This window comes from Epinephelus lanceolatus, chromosome 21, assembly GCF_041903045.1.
Source record: "Epinephelus lanceolatus isolate andai-2023 chromosome 21, ASM4190304v1, whole genome shotgun sequence".
In the NCBI taxonomy this organism is placed as follows: domain Eukaryota; kingdom Metazoa; phylum Chordata; class Actinopteri; order Perciformes; family Serranidae; genus Epinephelus; species Epinephelus lanceolatus.
In genome coordinates this window covers 13002685-13024917 of record NC_135754.1, presented here as the reverse complement: position 1 = coordinate 13024917, position 22233 = coordinate 13002685, and the positions used below count along the sequence as shown (strand labels likewise).

Sequence of the window (22233 nt, the reverse complement as noted above, 5' to 3'; positions counted from 1 at the left end):
CTCTTGCTACCACACCGCCACACTCCTACACACTTTCTTGTGTCAATTACAGGCCAGTGTAGCTCGAGGCGACATGACATTGTCTGATAGAGGGGGAACGGTATTTTTTCTCCCCTGGTTTTCCTGAGTTGTGCCACTGGAATGCCTGGAGGATGTAATTACGACCTAATGTACGAGCTGGGAATTTCCCACGTCTAACTTTGAATTGACAGCAACATCGTTCTTAGACAGCCGAGAGTGGCAAAGACAAAAATGGTGAAGGAAAGTAATTAAGAGGAAAAGACAAGAGAGGAGAGATTGACGGATGTGCAGCAGTAGAATTAGAAGGGAGCTGTGGTGAGAGAGGTGGGTGGAGAAGGGAAGGAAAAGATAAAGAAAGGAGATAGCACAAGTGAGATACAGAGAGAGGCAGGAAGAAAATGAGAGAAAGCAGAGGAAGGATGGGGGGAAATGAGTGATTAATGGAAGGAGGTGGAGACAAGCTGAGGACCTCTACATCTTAATTAGGTGCAGAAGGAGGAGACACCTGCCTCTCCTCTTATACGCCCCCTTATAAACACACAGATCTTTATGGAAAAGCAGTCATTGCTGGAAATAACAACACTTAGAACCAGGCATCTGTTTGGGAGACCCACCCCAAAAACCTCCTCCATCAACCCCAGGCGGATGTACTGCTATGAATAATGTAACAGGGAGGGGTGGAGGCCACTGGGCGTGTGCGCAAGGAAAAAAAAGAGGGGTAGTTGCTCCTCCTCATTCACCACCCCCTTCTCTTTCCATTCTCCTCCCCTCCCCTGTTTACCCAACCCCCTAGCTGCTGGCCGCACTGCAGAAGGTCAGAGAGAGAAGAGGAGGAGAGAGGCTGAGACACAGAGAGGCAGAGGGAGAGACAAGGGGTGGGGTGCTTGGATGTACACGAACATGCCAAGAGGAGAGTGCGTGGACGAGCGATGACAGCCATGCTGAGCCCAAAGATCAGACAGACCAGGAGAGGTAGGACTCTGTTTGTTTGCCTTCACATCTGCATTAGATGCTCATTCATCCAGAACTCTGTAGTGACACATCAGGTCATATCTAACAGAGACTACGATGACACTTTGTCAGATCAGAGGTTGTGTCATTGATGTATGACATGCACTTATACAAATATACTGCATTTTAAGAAGTGCTTTATCTCTCATAATTTTGATTTTAAACAAGAATATGAAGGCAGAAACACTTTTTCTCCTCTCCCTCTATTCCCCTGCTTGGGTCACATATTTCTGAATGAAGCCGCAGCTCTGGAAAGCTCAGAAAGCGCCAGCATACATTATCATTCTACTACAGCTGGCCGATGCTGCCAGTGTGAATTCTATTAAGAGGAGCGTGCAGCATCTCTAGTTTCATCACTGCAACGCTCAGAACTATCAAGCTGCCGTCAGCTGCTGCCAGTGCTGCTGTGTGTATGCGTGCTCACACTCATGTACAGTGTATGTGTGTGCGTGGATGGATTTATTAATATGTCCATGTATGCGAGTGTGTGTCCTTCCATCCTTCCTTCCTTCCTTGGCACTAATCTCCGTGACTGCAATTATACAGCTGGATCTGATTATTAAGATGAAATGAATAGTTCCCAAGAATGGGAGAGTGATGTGTAAATCCTCCTCGCTGGAGCGGCGTGAAATTGGTAGCAAAGTGGATTAAATCTGTATTTGCATATTAAGAACAGATTCAGCTGGCTTGATGTGATTCACTGTGTACATCTTGTAAAGTAGCACTTAATTAATTACATCACGTTTAGGCTGCGTCAAATACTTATAATGAACATGACTGACATTAAGTACATTTGGAGGTTTCATGGGCATTTACAGAAAACCAAATACGCAGAAGATAATAAAAAAGGCAAAACACAACTGTCTATTTGCAGTTAAGGTGTTGGAAATGCCGCTCACCCTTGCTGCGTTTCCGTTAAGACGGTGAAAATTGAAGAGATTAAAATGACCCTACGATCCAGCATGAGAAGCATTCTCTGCATGCCTTCTGCAAATTGGTGCTTTGCTGCTGACAGCATCACATTTGTTGTATGGAGCCCATGAATAAACGGGTATGTGACAGATGTAGTGGTGTAGTAGATACTCAGCTGAGGTTAAAGCAGGTCAAGAAAGGAACACAACATTAACCAGTGAGCAAATTTTGACATTTAACATGGCTGAACCCGGTCTCGCCGGCAAAGTGGAATGTCAAAGAGGACACGCAAAATATGAATCAATAATATAAATGGCATTGACTTTTTTTTATTGATCATTTGTGGCTGCGACATTCATTATGTTGGAAGGTCAGTTGACAAGCAACCTAGCTTAGGTATGAGGAACATTACATATTTAGGCCATAGCCACATAAAGACAGAACCGATTTCGTTTTTTAAAAGTTTTGCATAAACACAGAATCGTCTCAAGATATGTGTACGTAAACATGAAGCCACTGAAAACACTGTAGTATATATGCAAGGCCTGTAAGTGGTGCTGCAACGCTACCACAAAGTACACCAAAAACAGAGAATAAGAAATGGAGCATGCGCATAAAACTCAAACACGAAGGAAGAAGATGGCGGAAAATACAAATGCCAGAGGAGCCCACTTTGTATGGTCTGACGACGAGGTAGAGCTGCTTCTTAGGGTCACACTTGATTACAGAACTACAAAATTGCAGGAGAAGTTTGACTGGGAGTCCTGCCATTACGCCTAGCGCATGCAGGTTAAGGGAGAGGTGGGGTAATGGTGTCATTGCTTCAGAAAAGAGGTGTACTGTGTTGTAAATACGGAAACGCGAAGGTGGCGTCTCCAGATTTTTTCACTCTGGGACCCGGTTTCAAAAGTTGGTGTATTTGGGCTCCTAAAACGCTGGTTCCGTGTTTACGAAAGGTCTGTACGATAAAAAAACCTTTGCGGATACACCTAATCTCGTCTCTGGGTGGACATGGCCTTAGTTTGAATTTGGAAAATCAGTGATCATGGATGTATAAAGAGACCTGGATACAGTTTCGGAAGCAGAGCCCCGTTCTTTCCTATGAAAGTTGCTCAATGACGCATGAGGCTAAAAAAGTAAGACTTTCTGGGTATGAAATTAGCCGGGATCTTGCAAATCATGGGGCCCATAGACTGCTTCAAACTTGACAAGATAAACATTCTGAATGGGTCCAAGTGGATTTCCTGAAGGATAAAAGTGAACAGGAAAGCTTTTGCCCTAGGAACAGAAGAGCAATGAAACCATCCATAGAACAAACGCACTAGAGACTTATGCCATTTGTGCTGCTATCTTCCGATTTAGCCCTCCGCTAATTTGAACATGGATAAAATTATTTAATTGTGCTGCTCTTCTAGACTTTTAAAATGTTATCTGACTGAATGGATTAAATCCCAATGGTGAAACGAGTCATTATGCAGAGGTTGTGACGCTCAAAAAAAAGTATCCACTGATTTACAGCTGTTTTTTTCCCCAATGTAACTCTCTCTAAAAAGGGCTTTTTGGGCCCAACAGCATCATGTGATGATCCCAGTTGTAATTTCATGTTTTCGCCACTATGTCAAATTGGCTTCAAAGCCAGCTGCTGTTCCTGGGGGCTTGTCAGTTGGCTAAACTAAAAGATTAAAGTACGTGTCAAATAAATTTTTGTCAAAGATGGTTTCCATCATTTAAGGTGGTTTTTATCTCGCTGCTGTGTGTTCACATCTTTGTTTCTCTAATAAATTTGGCTTTACTTGTTATTTGATGCTATAAAAAGAGGATCTCACATCATTATTGACAGCTATGTGTGCCAATCGGTGTTGTTGTGATCAAAGGCACTGCTCGCAATAGGTTGGATGGGTGTATGGGTGAGAATTTAATACTGTGTAGATTGCTACTGCTACCGCCACAGACTCTGGCTCCAATTGATGTCACTAACACAAGATGGCAGCAGTCGTAGCCAGGATATTTTGGCTTCATTTTTTCTGTACAGTCAGACTTAGTGGAGATGTGTAGACATGATATACTGCATATAAGCATATACTTTGTGAAGTTAGCGTGACATGCTAACTAGGTTTCATTATGTCGTCCTCTGCCCCTCTTGCTTCTTTATTCACTGAGTTCCACTTTTAAAGACTAATTTAACATTTTAGGAAACACTTTCTTGCAGATTTAGTTGAGGAGATTCTCATGCCTATGCGCTAAATATGAAGATAAAAACCCTTATCTTAGCATAAAGACCAGAAGCTAGGGGCACTTTTTGCTCTCTAATTAACACATTATATCTTTTTGTTAATTAACTACAAACATTTAACTGTAAAATCAACAAGTTTTAGTTTAAGGCAGAATTTTTTCTTTTACTTATAGCTAGGCTGGCTGTTTCCCCCGGCTCCCTGTCTTTATGCTAATCTAAATTAATCTTCTGCTAGCTCTAGCTTCATATTTAGCATAAAGGCGTGAGAGTGGTATCAATTTCCTCATCAAACCAAAAAAGCAATTAAGTTTATTTGCCAAAATGTGGAACTATTGCAAACATATTTACCCAACTGATTCTTTGGATCTGCCCCTGAGGTCTAATTAAACTATTACCCTTCCTTTGGAAATGCTTGTGCAAGTAAAAAGCTAATTTGCTTCAAGGCATTAGAATAATTCTGCAGACTAGGAATCACTTCATCAACAATATTTGCTCCATAAAAGAAAAACCTGACTGTTGTGCTTCAGTAACTGCTACAACCAGTGACATATTAAAGCTGTAATAGGGCTCTGGGAGCAGTTTTCTTTTGCTGGCACCAGAAATCTTGTAGCAGCTTTAATTGCCCACATATCAGCTGCTTCATTCTCTGGCTGCGTCTTTTTGATCTGCGTTACCATGGTTTTGTGATCAAAGTCCTGCATTGTAGCAACACCCTGACACCCTGCCTTTCTGAGGCATATGAATGAACACCCTTACGACTAGATACTGTGAGCAACAACAATGTGCTGCATGGATAAAACATTTACACCCTGACACACTCAGGTAATGAGCATGTGGAGATGATAACATGCACAGAAATGCACAGATAGGCGCACCCCCCACTGATGCAGATTATTTCCGCTCCACTGCAGTTTCCACATACAGGCTGTATATTATTGGCCACACTTCCAGCCTGTCAAGGAAGGCTGCCACACACACACACACACACACACACACACCCACACACACACACACACACACACACACACACACAAAACGGTTAACACATTAATCAACAGTGATAGGCTAACTGGAAGCCATGCACTGATGCACCTGTAACTCTCTTTGCTGTTTTCCATAAGCCATAAATCACTACACACAACCAGATTAATGAAATTGAATTCCTCCAACATGCCCTGTGTGAAAACTTGTGTGTACATGTGTGTGTATGTCATATAACCATCAGTGTAGTATTGTGCAGTTATAGTAGTGGAGTACCCGCCTCGCCATGCTAATGGATAGGCTCCTCTATGATGAGCACAAGAGCCATACATCCATTTCCTGCTGATGATAAATACACGACTCCGAACTGCATTAAGTGACATCATAGAGTCCTAGAGTGTGTGTGTGTGTGTGTGTGTGTGTGTGTGTGTGTGTGAGAGAGAATGGAGCATAATGTCTCTTCATGTGCTATACTACTTGTGTTTTGAGACAACCATTTGCTCACTTTGTAACATTATCTGCACTGAGTGCCTTAGGGGACTGTCTGAATTTCAATATTTGCACTCCTCATCTGCCTGTGACAGAACAAGCATGAACATTGCTAACCATATTACATTCAGACAAATTAGCAGTGTCTAAAATATCTCAGGTAGTTGCTTAATGCAGCCTTTTTAATGGGTTAGTTTACCCAAATTACATAACATTTTCCCTGAGTACTGCCTGAATATGCTAATAGCTTTGGTTGCACTCTAAAAAATTACATACTGGTTCAGCTTAAAAAAATAAGGTAACAACTTGCATGCATCTTTTTGAGTAGTTCAAACTCTAGTATTACCGAGTAATTCCGATGAGTCTTATAATCCGACAAACTCAATAAATTTAGTAAAACCAACATGATTTGTTTGACCTCGAAAAACTTAAGTTAAACCAATATTTATCTGAAAGTTGTGTTAAAATTTAGGGGGCAAGATATTTTATCAAAGATATTCTAACTTTTTTTTTATTATTCCATCCAACTGAAAAATGTGAAAAATTGTTTTAGAATTTGATCAACTCCTACAAATAAGTTGCAAACTGACTAAAACATGTTAATGAAACAAACGTAATTTTTTATGCTGGAAAAACGTATTTATTTTAATGTAAGTGTTTTTAAGAGTGAACTCACCCAGGTGTTGAGATATTTGTCTTTAATATTCTATCCACCATCAGCAGGTGACTGTCATTTAGCCAACACTTTAGTTCAATCTCTAATGGGATAATACTGTTTTTCACTTATACCAAAGGTTATTGTACCATGACTCCTGACTCAAACTATGCCTTTTAATACTCAGGCAGCTGAGATTGAAAGTCGTTTCACATCTGGCACAAATTTTCGTCCAAGAATTTCCATGGAAATGAATAAAAACTGATTTTGTGGGTTTTGATGAATGCTTGCACACTCCTGTGTAACATTCGTGTAGGAGAAAAAATATTCGTATGGCCTTTGATTTCAGCGGATTTGACCAATGAAACCGTTTGTTCCAACTGATGTCATGCCTCAGTCAGAGCAAGTTTGCTGCCAAAATGCGTAATGTCTTATCAGTTTGGTTTCTGCTTCAGTTGGGATAAAAATGAAGATGCTAACGTAGCTGAAACGCACATGCTAACGTTATATGTTGACAGGGACAACAGCACTGTCAAGACTATTGGTAAACAGCCCAAATTTGTATGTCAAAGTTCACCAAAGTTGAAATCATGAGTGAATCCACTGGTCAAGATAATTCAATTAAAAATGTCGCATTGTTGCAAATATTGAGTTCAAACTTTATAATATTCTACATAGTTCTATAGTATTCAGTCTGCTTATCATACCCCCCTCCCCACCAACACACATTCATGATATCATGTATGAGCTCATGTCCGAATGAGTCGCCAACCCATCTGGTGTTCCTGTATATTCAGCTCCATACTCAGAATTATTCATCCATGACCCTGAAATCACATGAGACACCGACCAATTTACATAAATTATCACTGGGGTACGCCATGATCAACAAACGTGGGCATACTGTACATCTGCACACAGAGTCAGGCATGAGATCAAGCCCCTATTATTTAGCTCAGCCCTTCCCTAACTACCATCTACTGTAAATGAATGAGCCACAGTTGTGCTCTCTGTTTTGGTGAATTGCAGTGATTATGCACAAAATGCGCTTTTACAGTAAAACAGCCTCTTTTCAGCGTCGTAGTTGATGGTTGTAGAAGTGACCACAGAGCAGCTCCACCCAAGCCAAGGAAGGTCTGAATCACCCTGAGCAGAAGGTCCAAATTGGCGCAGTGGGTAGTCAAGCCTGGCACACACACACACACACACACACACACACACACACTCAAAAATCAGTTGTTGTGACTCAGGCGTGAATCATCGGCCAGTGTATGTTCCACTCAGTCCATGATCCAGACAGCTGATGTGTTAAACAGTGGTGCTCTTTTATGCTAACACTGGCAGGGTGAGGACTGATGGAAAGACATGAGGGATGTGATGTGGTGAGGAAAAACAGAGGGGTCAAGGAGGACGGGGAAGGTGAGTGCCATTTTTAGCTGGCAATATGATGGAAAGAGTAAGGACACCCAGGTTGCTGAGCTTGGGTTCACACTGCTGTGAGACCCTGTGCGTCCTTGATATTTACACAGCAGTGGGATGAAGATGTACAATGTTTAAATTCTAAATTCATAAAAAGGCTATCTTAAAGGTCCAGTGTGTAGGATTTAGGAGGACATGTTGGCGGAAAGGGAATATAATAAGTATGTTTTCTTTAGTGTATAATCACCTGAAAATAAGAACTGTTGTGTTTTTGTTATCTTAGAATGAACCATTTATATCTACATAGGGAGCGGGTCCTCATCTACGGTGATCACCATGTTGCATTGCCATGTTTGTACAGTAGCCAACAATAGACAAACCAAACAAAGACTCTAGATAGGGCCATTTGTGTTTTTGCATCGGCCATTGTAGTTAGCAGCCTATTGGCAATGAAAGCTTGGAGAAAACATTAATTTTTTTAAACATGAAACAGCTTTATTGAGTGTTTTTACCAATTTAAATAACGGGGTCCATTTGTTTTGGAGAGGAAGAGACCTCTGTGGATAATATGGCGCCTGCCAGAAGCTCCTGAATGTCTGGATCTTAAGTTACCCGAGAAAAAAGGTGAGCACATATTGCAGGTGCTGGGCAAACAGCGTAGGAGGAACACTGATTTGTAACGTGACGCTGCTTTATTCAGTGTTTTGACCACTTTTAATTACCTGGTCCATTTGTTTTGGAGAGGAAGAGACCTCTGCGGATAACTTGGCTCCTTTTAAAAACCTCCTGAACAAATAACACTGAAGGAATTCTAACCAGGAGAAGTTTAGGGTGGTTGCAGTCTACAGTCCTCACCAAAAGATGCCAATAAATCACCCTAAATCTTACACACTGGACCATTAAAGATGCAGGACCTGGGAAATCCTTGGAAAACCAAGAATTGTGCAGTTCATTGAAACTGGAGTCCAATCACTAGCAAAGCCATGTTATAGTTAGATATTACATGTACAATTAATGTATTAGTAATGCACGTGATTATAGCTAATATGGTCGGTACATTGAAAAAAAAACAACAGTGGCTTCAAAATCGTAGAGCTTTGTTAGTGTTTTTTATTCAAACATGCAGTATTTTAGGCTAACAGGCAGAAATAAAACCATTATAAAGCATTACCCATTGGCAAAAAGTAATTAAGACTGCTTTGCTATGCATAAATTATTAACATTGTTCTCAGAATTAATGGAAATGATTATATTTTAAAAATAGCTAATGGAAATGTGCTTCTAATCCAAGGACTAATTTATTCCATAAAAACGACTCAAATGAGGTGCCGGTGATGAGAACAAGGATCCTCCTTTGTGTGTGTCTATGTGTGTCTGTGTGTTGCATGTGCCCTGAGCGCTCCCAGTAATAACAGAGCTTTGATTCAACAGGACCAGCAGTGCTGAACGTAAAGAGGGAGAAAAGAATCAGAGCGAGTCAAAGTAAGAGAAATGGAGGGAGACGGGACAGGGTGGGAGAAAATACTGAGCTGGAAAACACGGGAATTAACACAAGATGGATAAATGAGGAAAGCCAAGGTGTAGGAGAAAGCAGGAGAGGGCAACAACATGAAAGGGAAGAAATTCTGGCTGTTAAAACATGGATACAGGATGTAGGGGAAAGACTAAAAGACAGTTAAATCTATTAGGTAAACAAACAATGGAAACCTGGATTAAACCACTGTGCAGGATATCTACAGTAAATTATGGAGAAATACGAAATGAAAAGGTAATGTTTCCATGGAACCACAATGAACAACCATTCATTAAAGCAATATAGACCTGATAATACACAAAATCACATTATAACCCAGGGAATCTGATAAAAAACATACTAGTCTACTTTATCTGTGGAAATTCAAGGTGACACTTTAAATCTGCATTAATCTATATTTTTATATCGACAATGTATTAAATGGGGGCGGCACGGTGGTGTGGTGGTTAGCACTGTCGCTGTTGCCGGTTCGATCCCGGGTGTGGGAGCCCTTCTGTGCGGAGTTTGCATGTTCTCCCCGTGTCAGCGTGGGTTCTCTCCGGGCACTCCGGCTTCCTCCCACAGTCCAAAGACATGCAGATTGGGGACTAGGTTAATTGATAACTCTAAATTGTCCGTAGGTGTGAATGTGAGCGTGAATGGTTGTTTGTCTCTATGTGTCAGCCCTGTGATAGTCTGGCGTACCCTGCCTCTCGCCCGATGTTAGCTGGGATAGGCTCCAGCCCCCCCGCGACCCTCAAGAGGATGAAGCGGTTAGAAGATGAATGAATGAATGAATGAATGTATTAAATGACTATGTGTAATGTTAAAAGGTGTTGGTCATAATAGTGAACCACCATGGATTTTTTACCCACCTTTGGAGTTCCCCTCAGTTCAGTTCAAATACTGGACTCAAAGTTACCCCAAAAACATGTACTATTACTTTAGGGTAATATATCCAGCAAACTACATAATTAGCTGTTGGACCTGCACTTGTATAGCAACCACTCTAAGTACTTTTTACACTGCAAGTCACATTCACCCATTCACAAACACATTCATACACTGGTGGCCGAGGCTACAGTACAAGGTGCCATCTACTACCCAGTTTTTAACACAATCACACACCAATGGAACAGCCAGCGGAAGCAGTTTGGGGTTCAGTATCTTTCTCAAGGGTACTTTGACATGCAGACTGGAGGAGCCAGGAATCAAAGCGCTGATCTTTTGATTAGTGGACAACCCCTTCTACCTTCTGAGCCACAGCAGATTGGCTAACAAATTGGTGAACTAGCTACACTCTCTGTTTAAATAAAGCTGCCACTGTACCCAGCTGGCCACCAACATCATTAGATGCTGATATTTGGTTGAATTTAGGTTGTCAACACGTACTACAGATGACATTTTGTTGCTTTTAAGTTGTGCTGTTTAGTAAACACAATCGAATGTCTTCCAAACGTCTCATGCCAACCTCATCTTGACCTACAATAACGACATTTAGTCATAAGGTATGAAGACCGAAACCCAACATCTGCAAAATGTCACAATGTTGATGTCCACACAACGTGAAATTCCGATGTTGTTAGACATTTTAAATCTCGTTAAACCAATTTTCATTCCAACCAAAATTTAACGCGTCAGATGTTAAGAGTCCGACATCTGTCTGACGTCATATTGATGTCGGATGCTAACTGATAATGTTTTTTATCTGATGTGAGGAGTTAACAGAATTCTAACCAGCACTGTAGGGACCAAGGTATAAAATACAGCTGTGACTAACACATTTTGAGTATATATTTTTTCTTTTTATCATTGTTTATTTCATAGAGAACCAGGTGACAATTTTCACCTGACATACTGATATATTAGTTTCACAAATGAAAATTTTTCATGTTTCTCAGGCCATTCACACGAAAATAAAGGTGTCATATATGAAAATCCAACAAAAAATCTACACCTTTTCAGGAAATAATCAGTCCATCCATCATTCAACAAATCTTTGAGGATCAACAGGCTCTACCAGTTGCCAGGAAGGGTTGTGACGTGACGTGAGCCCCGTCCTTTAGGCTGTATATGCTGGAGAGAGATGAGACAATAAAAAAGAATAAACATTGATTTTCTTCCCCCTCCCCATTCATCCGTCCCCTTCTGTGTGTGTGTGTGTGTGTGTGTGTGTCACAAAACGCACAGCAGCAGGGAGGATGTCTGCACAATTGATTTCTATAAATTATACATTATCATCAGCAAAGCCTTGTTTGCCTGACCAGAATATAGCTCTAGCCTTAGCTCTGTGGCCTCTTCTCATCTGTATAAGACCACGAAATCTTAGCTCAGTTTGTCAAGTAACATTTTAGCCTCAACTCATGACACATGCTCTACATTGATGCTTCCCTTTTTAATCACATGTTCTATCTGGTGGATCATAATGAAAAATACAATACTGAAACACACAGTATATTTGGCAATGGTCTTTAGGTTTACACAAGTCACGCTCAAGTGTCAGCTGATGTTGTATTATTATTAACTATTGTCAAAAATGACACACGACACGCTCTTAAATCTATTTTTTCTGCAGCTGATGTCACACAAGGACAACGTGAGCAGCCCACTGAGGACAAACCTGCTGTCACGTTAAGACACAGCAATAAAGCTGCCATCCTTTCCCTTTTAAACCTGTCCTTGACTGAGCTCAGGTTACACGCGCTTGCTGAGAATGATTCAGTCAGCCAGCCAGTCATTCAGTCCCATGTGGTCCTATTATCTCAGCTCAAAAGCCGCTGCTATTCTATTGGGGTGCAGCAACTCACAATAAGTCTCTCCCAAGGACCTATGAAATGGAAGGGGGGATCCCTGTCACCTGAGGCTATGTCTATGTGTGTGTGTGTGTGTGTGTGTGTGTGCGTGTGTGTGTGTATTCCCTCGCCGGAGTCTCTATGTTATCTGCATTCTGTTATTATTTGTGCCTGCTGTGTCTCTTCAGACCCATTCCCCCTTCATCTAAAGGCGTCTCAGCTGGGGGCAGAAGGTTGTGCGTGTTTATAGCTGAAGAGCCTGGCAGAGCATGTGTGTGCATACAGCATACACAATAAGGGATAACACAAGCCTCTATTAGGGGGAAAATGAAAAGACACGAGCCAAAGAAATGGAAAAAAAATACTGCCAGCAGAACGACCCAATCAATCCCCCTTTGACCCTCCTAACCCCTCGCTTTCTGCCTGCGTGTGTATACACTGAATGAAAATGCTTTCTGTGTGTATGTGTGTTTGCAGCCAGGTCCAAGAGCATGGTGATGGGTGAGGTGTCGCGGGGCTCGTGCCGGCCGGCCTCCCCCAGCCTGCAGGAAGGGGCGCTGAAAGCTGGCTGGCTGAAGAAGCAGCGCAGCATCATGAAGAACTGGCAGCTCCGCTGGTTCGTGCTGCGCTCAGACCAGCTCTTCTTCTACAAAGACGAGGAAGAAACCAAACCACAGGTACCACTGCGGCCATGTCTGCACACACGGGAATACACTGTTATTTGGCTTGTGTGATTATATTTACACAATTAAATGGAAGTGTTTTATCTTTGCCCCCCTGGTGCCGTTTTCCACTCTCTGGAGGACTGATGGAATTTTACAGGATAACGAGTTGGACGGTGTTCATGTTAATGTAAGGCTGCAAAAGACAGGAGCAGGAAGTGGAAATTCAGTAATAATTTTATCTGATTAATCTTCAATATGAAGGGTAATTATGTTCTCCAAACTATCTTTCTGTCCTGCGGGAGATGCAGTCCATGATTACATTTCAGTCAGGACCACTTTAGTCAAGAAATCTTAATTTCCATTTGCAGTGTTGTATTTGGGGGTATGGCTCTGTACTGGGACCTCTGCCTTTTCCAGGCGTATGCAGAAAGCCTAAGGTGGGCAACTCTCTGCCCTTCTACGCGCCTTCGTAGACAGCCTTACAGCAGAGAGAGCACACCTCTCCGCCCTTCCACGTGCCTTTCTTTAAGGTTAGCGACTCAAGGCTACATTAGCTACTTCTATTATATCACGACAAAATCTCTGACCAAACTGTTGGCAGTCAAGTTGCATTGTTGGAGACATAAGCTTTGACGAGGCCTGGACAGGAAAAAAAATGCTTCCGATAAAAAATCTGTGGTTGTGTGCCCCATTCATTTCTTCTTCCACTGTCCAACAGTGATAGAAGAGCAAAACTAAATCTGTGAAGAACACTTAAAAATGAACAAAAAACGGTAGTTTAAGTTCAGCAACAGAAACTGTAACAAGTTCATTTGCCGTTCATTGCTCTGAAATATGAAGCAGATGTGTCTGTTATACTGACCTTTGTATGGCTGGCTTGATGTTTAGCTGTGTAATGTTGTATGAACACTGTCTAATGATGTTAGAATGTCACATTGTGTGGACGTTGTTTGCAGACATTGGGTTTTGTTCCCCATGCCACACGACTAAATAACATTATTCTTTGTCAAGATGGGGTTGGCATTCGATGTTTGGGAGAAGTTGGATTTTGGACACTTAACAACACATCTTAAAACCAGCAAAATGTCATCTGTCATAAGTGGTCTACGTCAAATTGATGTTGGCATTAGACGTTACCCTGACATAGATTTTTGGTCACCCGATGTTACAAACTAAAGTCAACCAAATGTTACCAAATGACGTTTGTGGGCAGCTGGAAGTATGAAAAAACATGAAAACGAAAGTGACAGCGCAAATTAGAGTGCGTTTCCATCCACTCCTGTTATGTGAGTTCTAGGATGAATGTTGGTTCATCGAGTTGAGCAGTGGGTAGTGCAAATTCTCTGGCAAGGTGCCAGTCAGACATCAAACTGGGCTTTATTCACCTTATACTTCATTCTGCTTAACTTGAATCTGTTGTTATTTTTCGTGGACACTTATGTGCCATGTAGTGGGAGCAAAAGCCATATCCACTAGTCACATGCACAATACACTTGTGAAAATGGGCAGCAGTAGCTCAGTCCATAGGGACCTGGGTTGGGAACCGGAGGGTCGCCAGTTCAAGTCCCCGTCTGGACCAAAATATGGAGCATGGACTGGTAGCTGGAGAGGTGCCAGTTCACCTCCTGGGCACTGCTGAGGTGCCCTTGAGCAAGGCACCGAACCCCCCAGCCGCTCAGAGCGCCTGTCATGGGCTGACATCTCTCCACTTAGTGCATGTATAGGTCCTGTTTGTGCATGTGTGTGTTTGGACCTGTGTGTAATTGACAAACAGAGTGAAAAAATTGAATTTCCCCTCAGGGATTAATATAAGTATATAAAAAAAAAAGTATATAATTGGCCATCTTTGCCAAGTCATTCTACAATACAAAATAAAAGTGGACAAGGAACACGACTTGATAAAATGTTATGGTTGAAACTCATTTACTTATGTTTAGTCAGTGTTGGGGAGTAACTGGTTATAATGTAATGGAGTAATCTGTTACACTTACTGAGAAAAAAATGTGTAATTAATTTACAGTTACTAAATCAAATGTGGTGATTACAAAGGGGTTACATATAAATATATTCTTTTATGGGGAGGGGGGGTGTTTGAAGGACTTCGATACAGTTTATACAGAACTACAAAACAAACAAATGATGGCTTTTAGGTATGTTGCATTATTTGTCTTTGCACAGCTGTCTTCAGGCATTGAAATGAACAGTTTCAGACTTGAACACTGACCTCAAACCCACAGAGCTGTAAAACACTCAACACATGTTCCATAGTTTGTAATTTTGGTTTTGCACAACAGTGTTCAGGAAATGAAATAAACTGTTTTATACTTTATTACACACTTATGACTATTAAAAATAAACCCATTGTCCCAGTGTGAGGACATCATTTACAAAAAACAATAAAACTACTTACTGTTTAGAGACAATGCTTACTTTTTATACTCATCAGATCCTACTAATCCCAAATAGCTAGAAGGAATTAAATATGCATACCAAACCAGAGCTCTCAGGAGGTTAAGTAAACTCTACAACAATGCTACAGTATGTGCTTTATTTGTGAGAACAATGGAAACACACAGTGGCAATGATGACTCACCACACTCATAGGACATCAAAGTGCATTAGTACAAAACAGGGGAGCATTGTGGGACGCCCGGTTTCCTCCTCCATTAGAACACCATCATAAAAATATTTACACAGTAAAATCCCTAATGGATCCCAGCGCTTCTTTGGTGAGGGACGTCTTTTGTGGCTGACTCACATTTTCCCATTATGATTCTGACTGAAGACAAGCAAAACGGTAGCCTGGCCTGGTCTGACCTCTCTCACACACACACACACACACACACACACACACACACACGCAAACAATGTAAGGATGGACAGTCAACCTCGCTGACAGGCTTACAAAGTCGGAACATGAGGCGGTGATGTAATCTAACAACAAAAGACAGAAGGGGCAGGTCTGTGACACACACACACACACACACACACACACACACACATCCACACACACACTCTTTAGAGCATAATAATCATCTCTTTACATTCCTGGCTGAAATCCTGACACTTTTATTGATCTCTTCCGTCTTCACTCTGCATGACTGCTGTTTATTTAATGTAGGCAGCAGCCGTCTGCCATCACTGTCATCAGCACGCGCACACACACACACATACACTATACACACACTGAATGACGTGTTCTCCTCTGCGCAGTCCCCATTCTGTGGAGAACAACTGACTGAAGGCTTTGACAGACTGTCTTTAATAAGAGCTTGCCAATACTCATCCAGCCTATATTGATTTGCAACTCCCAGTGGATTCAAGTCATACACGTGGTTGAATGCACACACATATATACACTCAGATGAATGCACATCTATGCACACACACACACACACACACACACACGCAGATCCTCCCCCTCAGAGAGCAGGATGTGTGAGAAAGTGTCACTCTGGCCTTTTTTTTCTTTCTTCTCCCTCTCATCTTCTAATCGATAGGAAATTTGAGGCAGAGAGTGGTGGTGGTGGTGGTGGGGGGGGGGGTTGATGGGTAAGGAGGGGGTATGTAGGCAAATCACAGAAACAGAACAAAACCACCCCCCCTACTGAGATGAAAAGATGTGATAATTGGTCAAGGGGAAGGCAATACAGATGCAGCCTCTATGCAGGTTTTCTTCTCCTTTTCATCATGTGGGGATAAATCCACTGCAGAACAAATGGACCTCACTTATCGGATAATCGATTTCTGTTTCGAACAACAGACAAACACATGGGAGGTGGTGGTGGTGGTGGTGGTGGGTGGCAGAGGAGGGGATCATTAGTGCTCTGAATACATCAGCTGCAATTCATTTAACACAGGATAGGTTGTAATTCTTTAAACGGAGAGACATGTTGCTATGCTAGCATCTTCCACCAGCTTATTTTTTCAGTGCTTTGCAATGGGAGTGCCACGTTTATGCTGGGCTACAAATGCCAGTTGAGGGTTTTTTTTCTGAGCACTGAGAGTTGAAAAATAGTCACATGGGAAATGTGACTACTACGACAAATTGTCACATCTTACATGTACAAGTGCTGAACAACAACAACAAAGGAGAAATCTGTTAATATACTTTATACAACAGTTGGTTCCAACCGAGAATTTTGATTGGACAGGAGGCATGCCATGAGTACTGATATACAGTATAACAGCACTGGGACTATCCATGTATCACTCCGCTTTTCAGGTGTTAATCGTATATTAGCCGACATCAAGGGTAGTCGTAACAAACTTTGCACTGCAAAATATAACATATTACCACAAATAACATCTGAGTTAAATAATGAATGGTCAGATAATGACAAGGGGACTGAGATAAGCTGGAATACTTCACTGTAAATCTCCAGGTATCCTAATATGACACCAGAAGACGATGCAACGTACTGATTAAGCTGTTAATTCGTCAGCATCACACGTATGCCACCAAAGCGGCTGTCAACGTACTTATTTCACCGGTTGCAAAATAAATGGAAACACACAGATGAAGAATACATGATACAAAGTAGCTGGTCTGTGCCAGTGTGTAGACTTAGCTCAAGTAGCAAGCTAGTGTGCAGGAGTGTTTTGTGTCTTGCTTGGCAACAGTCCAGTCCTGGCCCAGGTGCCGAACAATTTTTGTTGCCTGACCTGTTGCCACTTTTTATTGTTGATAAATGGCGCTTATAGAACTATTGTATAAAAGCAATATCACATTCAAGGTTGTGCTGTTGTACTGAATATCAGCAAGGCTGCAATTATCTTCCGCACTCCGCCTGCTGCCTCGAGTCTATGACCAAACCACAGCCGAGCTAATATACAGTACAAGGCACGACCTCTGATATGATATTGCTTAAGTATATATGTTTCCTCTCATGAACCTATACAGACCGAGGTCGTCCTTGTTTCAGCCTTCCTCTCAGCCAAAGCAACTACTCTACCTCATGCCCACATGTTTACTTCTGCAGATATTCCATATCATAGCAACCAGACGCAACCAAAACGTCTCAGCTGAGAAAACATGGTCCTCCAAAGAGCTCTCAAACACTCCCAGCTGGGTGTTTCCCGAGGAGCATGTGACATTTTTAGCTGGGAAAACAACACTTCGGTGGATACGGGGCCTAAATGCTGGTAAAAAGATGTTAAGACACAAAGACCACCTGTCAATCAAACAGCATGGGCAGGCCTTTGACATCTTCTCCCTTCAATTATCTGTTGATGTGGTTTTATTTTGGTGGTTCACTGTTCTTGTTCAGCAATGGTGGCTAACTGCTCATGTTAAAGGGATTTATTGAAGTGGGGCTATGTAGTAGAGTGCAGCCATGGAAGATAAGATTTGTCCTACTGTGGACAGGGGCAGAAGCTGTAAAATACTGTATTTTAGCCAACAAACAAAAGGCCCACCTGAATAAAATCAGGATCAGTTTGAGTATCCTGAAGCTTGTATATCCATTTACTTTCTCTGCAAAGCCACCACACTCATTCTGGTTAGTTTGTGTTATCGTGTGAATTTGGTGGGTTCTAACTAACACTTTAAAACACAAACAAATAGGCAGCAGTGGACCAGCAACTCCCATGTTCTGTAAGGTAAAATTACTGTTTTTATCAAAGGAGTCAGGTGGCTTTTAGGTGGGTACAGATAACCGTTTCAGTTACCCATCTGTAATTGTTAACTGGTAAAAATATTCTCAACACAGCTTGCACTTAAAGTGATAGTTCTTTTTAGGTGGCTAAAATAAGCTTTACTATTGTCCCCATCCACATACATAGCTTAGCCTCGATGGTAGTACCCCTGCCTAATCTGCAAACTGAAGGCGTGCTGACTGACATCTACTGTAGGTAATACACTGACTATAAATACCTCATACAGCCCCATTTCACAAAATCTGAACTATCCCTTTAACCAGTTCTTTCTTTATGAATACTAAAGAAGCTAGAAACAAGAAACACGTCACTTCCTGTATAGCAAAATGGATCTAAAAAGCATACCGAATCCAAGGGTAACATTTTCAACTCTGTCTCTTACATTTAGAATTTTGATTTAAGAAAAATTCCGATAGAATTCAGAGCCAATGTACTGCACCGTATTTCAAGAAACTTGGGATATTGACTAAAATGTAAAATGTAGTTCTGTGGTCAATGGACAGCCTTAAGGAGATAAGGGGATTTGATTAAAAAGTATGAGCATTGCAGTTAGCTGTCTCATATGATGCTTCTGAACATTGAGTCTGGTGTGGTCAGGTTTGGTCGATGGTTTACTGCTGCTGCTTTGACTGGGATCCAGTAACGGCAGTGATGTAGTGGAGGGTATACACAGGAATATGTGGTATATCCACCCCTTTCTCTGGCCATTTACAGTAGCCAAACCCACCTATCAGCCAAAAGCCATTTGAACATATAGGAGAGTACACCCACTTCCTCCTCAGTAACCCACCTCATCAACTACCAACCACACCACTGATCATCAGCACAGGTTTATATGTGAGGATACAGCTGTTGAAAGGCTTGGCTAGGTGTTAAAGGGAGGAGGTTATGTGCCTCAGTTTAAGGCCTACACACATGCCAATAGCAATGTGTAATATTTGTGAGCTTTGGTACTGGGGTGTAAGAGGGTCTGGGCTGGAGTTCTGGTCCTGGATGATGATCGGCATTAATGTGCAAACCAGGTTAAACTGGGTGTGTCCACATCTGGTTAAAGGCTCATGCACACAGGCACAGCTGTGAACCTGAGCCCTTCTTAGAAAGGACAAACTCTGCTATCTATCCTACATTTCCACCTCACACTGCTTGACTGTGTGATTTGTGTTCTCGGGCGACATGTTGCCTCCTTATTCATTCATCCCCGGCCAGCTACTCATGTTATTCCGAGCACATAGCACCCTTGGGAGCGCTCCCTCCCCCCCGGTTCCTGCTCTGCCCCTGTGCTCCATCCATCCACAGCTCCCACCCCTTCCATTTGTTGCCATGGCGACTAATGTTGGCGACAGCCCGGCCCTCTGGTTGAGGCGCTCTGGAAGACTCCTCTCCCCCATTTGATGGAGGATGCCAGCGTGCGTGCAGATTAACGAGGGCGACCCACAGACGCTGGCACCTCTTCACAGCTCACTTGGCCCGAGTTCTCCGGGCTAAATCGGTATTGATCTGGATAATGTATTCTGATAATCTGTGTGGGTCCCTGTTCAATCACAGGAGTAGCTGCTTAAAATTTTAGAGGGGTTAAGAGTGTAGCGATAGGAAAGAAAGAAGGAGGGAGGGAAGGACTGAAAGAAGGAAGGGGGAGGGAAGGAGAAAGGCCAGAAGGCATGCAGGAAGGACACTTAGTCAGGGCTAAACATCTAAAAAATATCTTATCATGATTTTTCTGACCTTTTCAGTCACAGATCCGCTCATAAAATTTGTTACAGATACAGATGTTGAACATATGTGCTCAGCAGATGGTAAGAAATCTTAGTGACCTATAAACTGGGAGAAAATGAAATCAAGCAGCTGTAAATGAACAAATCCTTTTCGGTTTAAGTCAATACAAACCATGTAAAATCAAACATGGAAACAGGACTCTTTCAGATTGCCATTTCAATAGAAAAGATAAAGAAGAAGAACTGAATGATAAAGTGAAAAAAGAACAGAAAGAAGAGACAGGACAAAAGGACTGCCCTGATATAGGGAAAGAGGCTAAAAACAAAGAAGAGTAAAAGCCTGACATCTGAATGTCTCTCTCTCTCTCTCTCTCTCTCTGTTTCAGGGCTGTATACCTCTGCAGGGCTGCCAGGTCAATGAGCTCACGGCTAATCCAGACGAACCAGGAAGACACCTTTTTGAGATTGTACCAGGTGAGATCCACAAACTCCTCTTCCCCCTCCTCTTCCTTTACTTCTTCACTATAAATCCTTCACTACAAATTGCTTCTCTGGTTCCCAGAGCATGCATCCTCTTCATCTGTCAACGTATCTTGTATTCTCACTGTGTACATGTTTGATTAGATTATGAATAATTCAAGCCAGAGCTGTGCGATGTGTGGAAAATATGCCATAATGTTGTTGAATATGCCGATAATGACTTAACTTGTGATACACATATTAAAGTGTGCTCAGTTCTGCCTTTGTGCTGCGTTCTGTATAGCGTTAAAATACAACAAATTATTTTCTAAATTAATTGACTTAAATTACTTCAAACATTTTTAATTGAAATTGAAATTGTACATTGAACTGTACACAAATGGCACCAATAAAAAAGAGGGATAGTAACATTTTAAAGTGCAGTTTTTATGGAAATAGATTTGTCTTAATATTATTTGAGTCAAAAGACTTACAATTTGTGTGTATATGTGTAAACACCTTCCACAAATACAAAAATAAAATCTGTTAACTCAAAAACTATTTGGCAAATATAAAATGGTTGTGCAAATTCTACAAATAGATTTTAAAAAAAAAATCTGTGAATACATGAAATTATTTTATAACTAAATGAAAAACAACCTTCAAACAGATATGTGTGAATCCAGTTTTTATTTGTGAATCTAAATTCTATGTATTTTTATTTTTTGGAAGTTTATTGTGTATTTCCAGATATGTTTTATATTTGCAAAATATTTTCATGCATTTCAAATATTTTTTATTTTATTAATTTATTTATTTTATATTTACAGATTACGCATCAACACACCAACAGTTGGTGGATCTCCTCACACAAATAATACTGAGACAAATCTGTCTCCATAAGTTTTCTACCAATACTCTCTTTTGACTAACTCAAAAAAAAAAAAAAAAAAAAAAGAAATATTACCGTCTTTTGGTGATGCCCTTATCACACAAGTTGATATCGTGATTATAATTTCAAAAAATGATATATTGGAAGCTTTTACACCAGTAAGATGTGAACTTGGCAACTTCTGATATGGAATATTAATATGGAGGTGGTGGCTGTAAATGTATCCCTAGATCAACTTAGTTAAACCCAAGACCTGCCAGCATTGTCAATAATCATCATCATCACAACATATTACAAAGAACATTTATACATTCAGTATGACAGGATTTTGAGTTAGTAGAGGTAAAAAAAGACAACCAATCATATACATACAAATACATAGCAGCAGCAAATGTATATGTATGTCCGGTAAATGGTCTTAGGGTTTCAGACCAGTCACGTTCCTGAACTGATAGGGAGGCCAGGATTGCGCCTAATAATGAACACGGGTGACACCATATTTGGTCCAAAAAAGTACCCTAGCCGCTATAAAAGAGGTATGTTCCAAATATGTCTTTTAAGTAAGAGCATGATACAAAGTGCAATAATTACTCAATAAAAGTGTCTAAAAAACACATCAAAGCTGAAACAAAAATCAAACCAGCTTTGAAAAAGAAAGAGATACACAATATCACTGTTCTGGGATCTGAATTTAAACAGTTGTTAAACAGTATAATCACCTTTATTCTCTAGTTGCTATTCTGTATTGAGACAGCAGAGAGCACTATTAGCCAAGGATTACTTCCTGCAGTGGTCAGTCTCATCTCACACTGCATGGCCTC

At 41.3% G+C, this 22233-nt stretch overlaps 1 protein-coding gene across 1 annotated transcript in view; it reads left to right on the top strand.

The window, feature by feature from the left end:
• Window positions 1-843: 843 nt before the first annotated feature.
• The window catches only part of arhgap22b (Rho GTPase activating protein 22b), a 48608-nt gene continuing 27218 nt past the window's right edge, over window positions 844-22233 (top strand). Inside the window, exons 1-3 of the mRNA XM_033612155.2 lie at window positions 844-993; window positions 12504-12703; window positions 20448-20535. Of these exons, the coding sequence (XP_033468046.1) occupies window positions 951-993; window positions 12504-12703; window positions 20448-20535 (331 nt within the window). The 5' untranslated portion in view covers window positions 844-950. The remainder of the gene's footprint in view (window positions 994-12503; window positions 12704-20447; window positions 20536-22233) is intronic.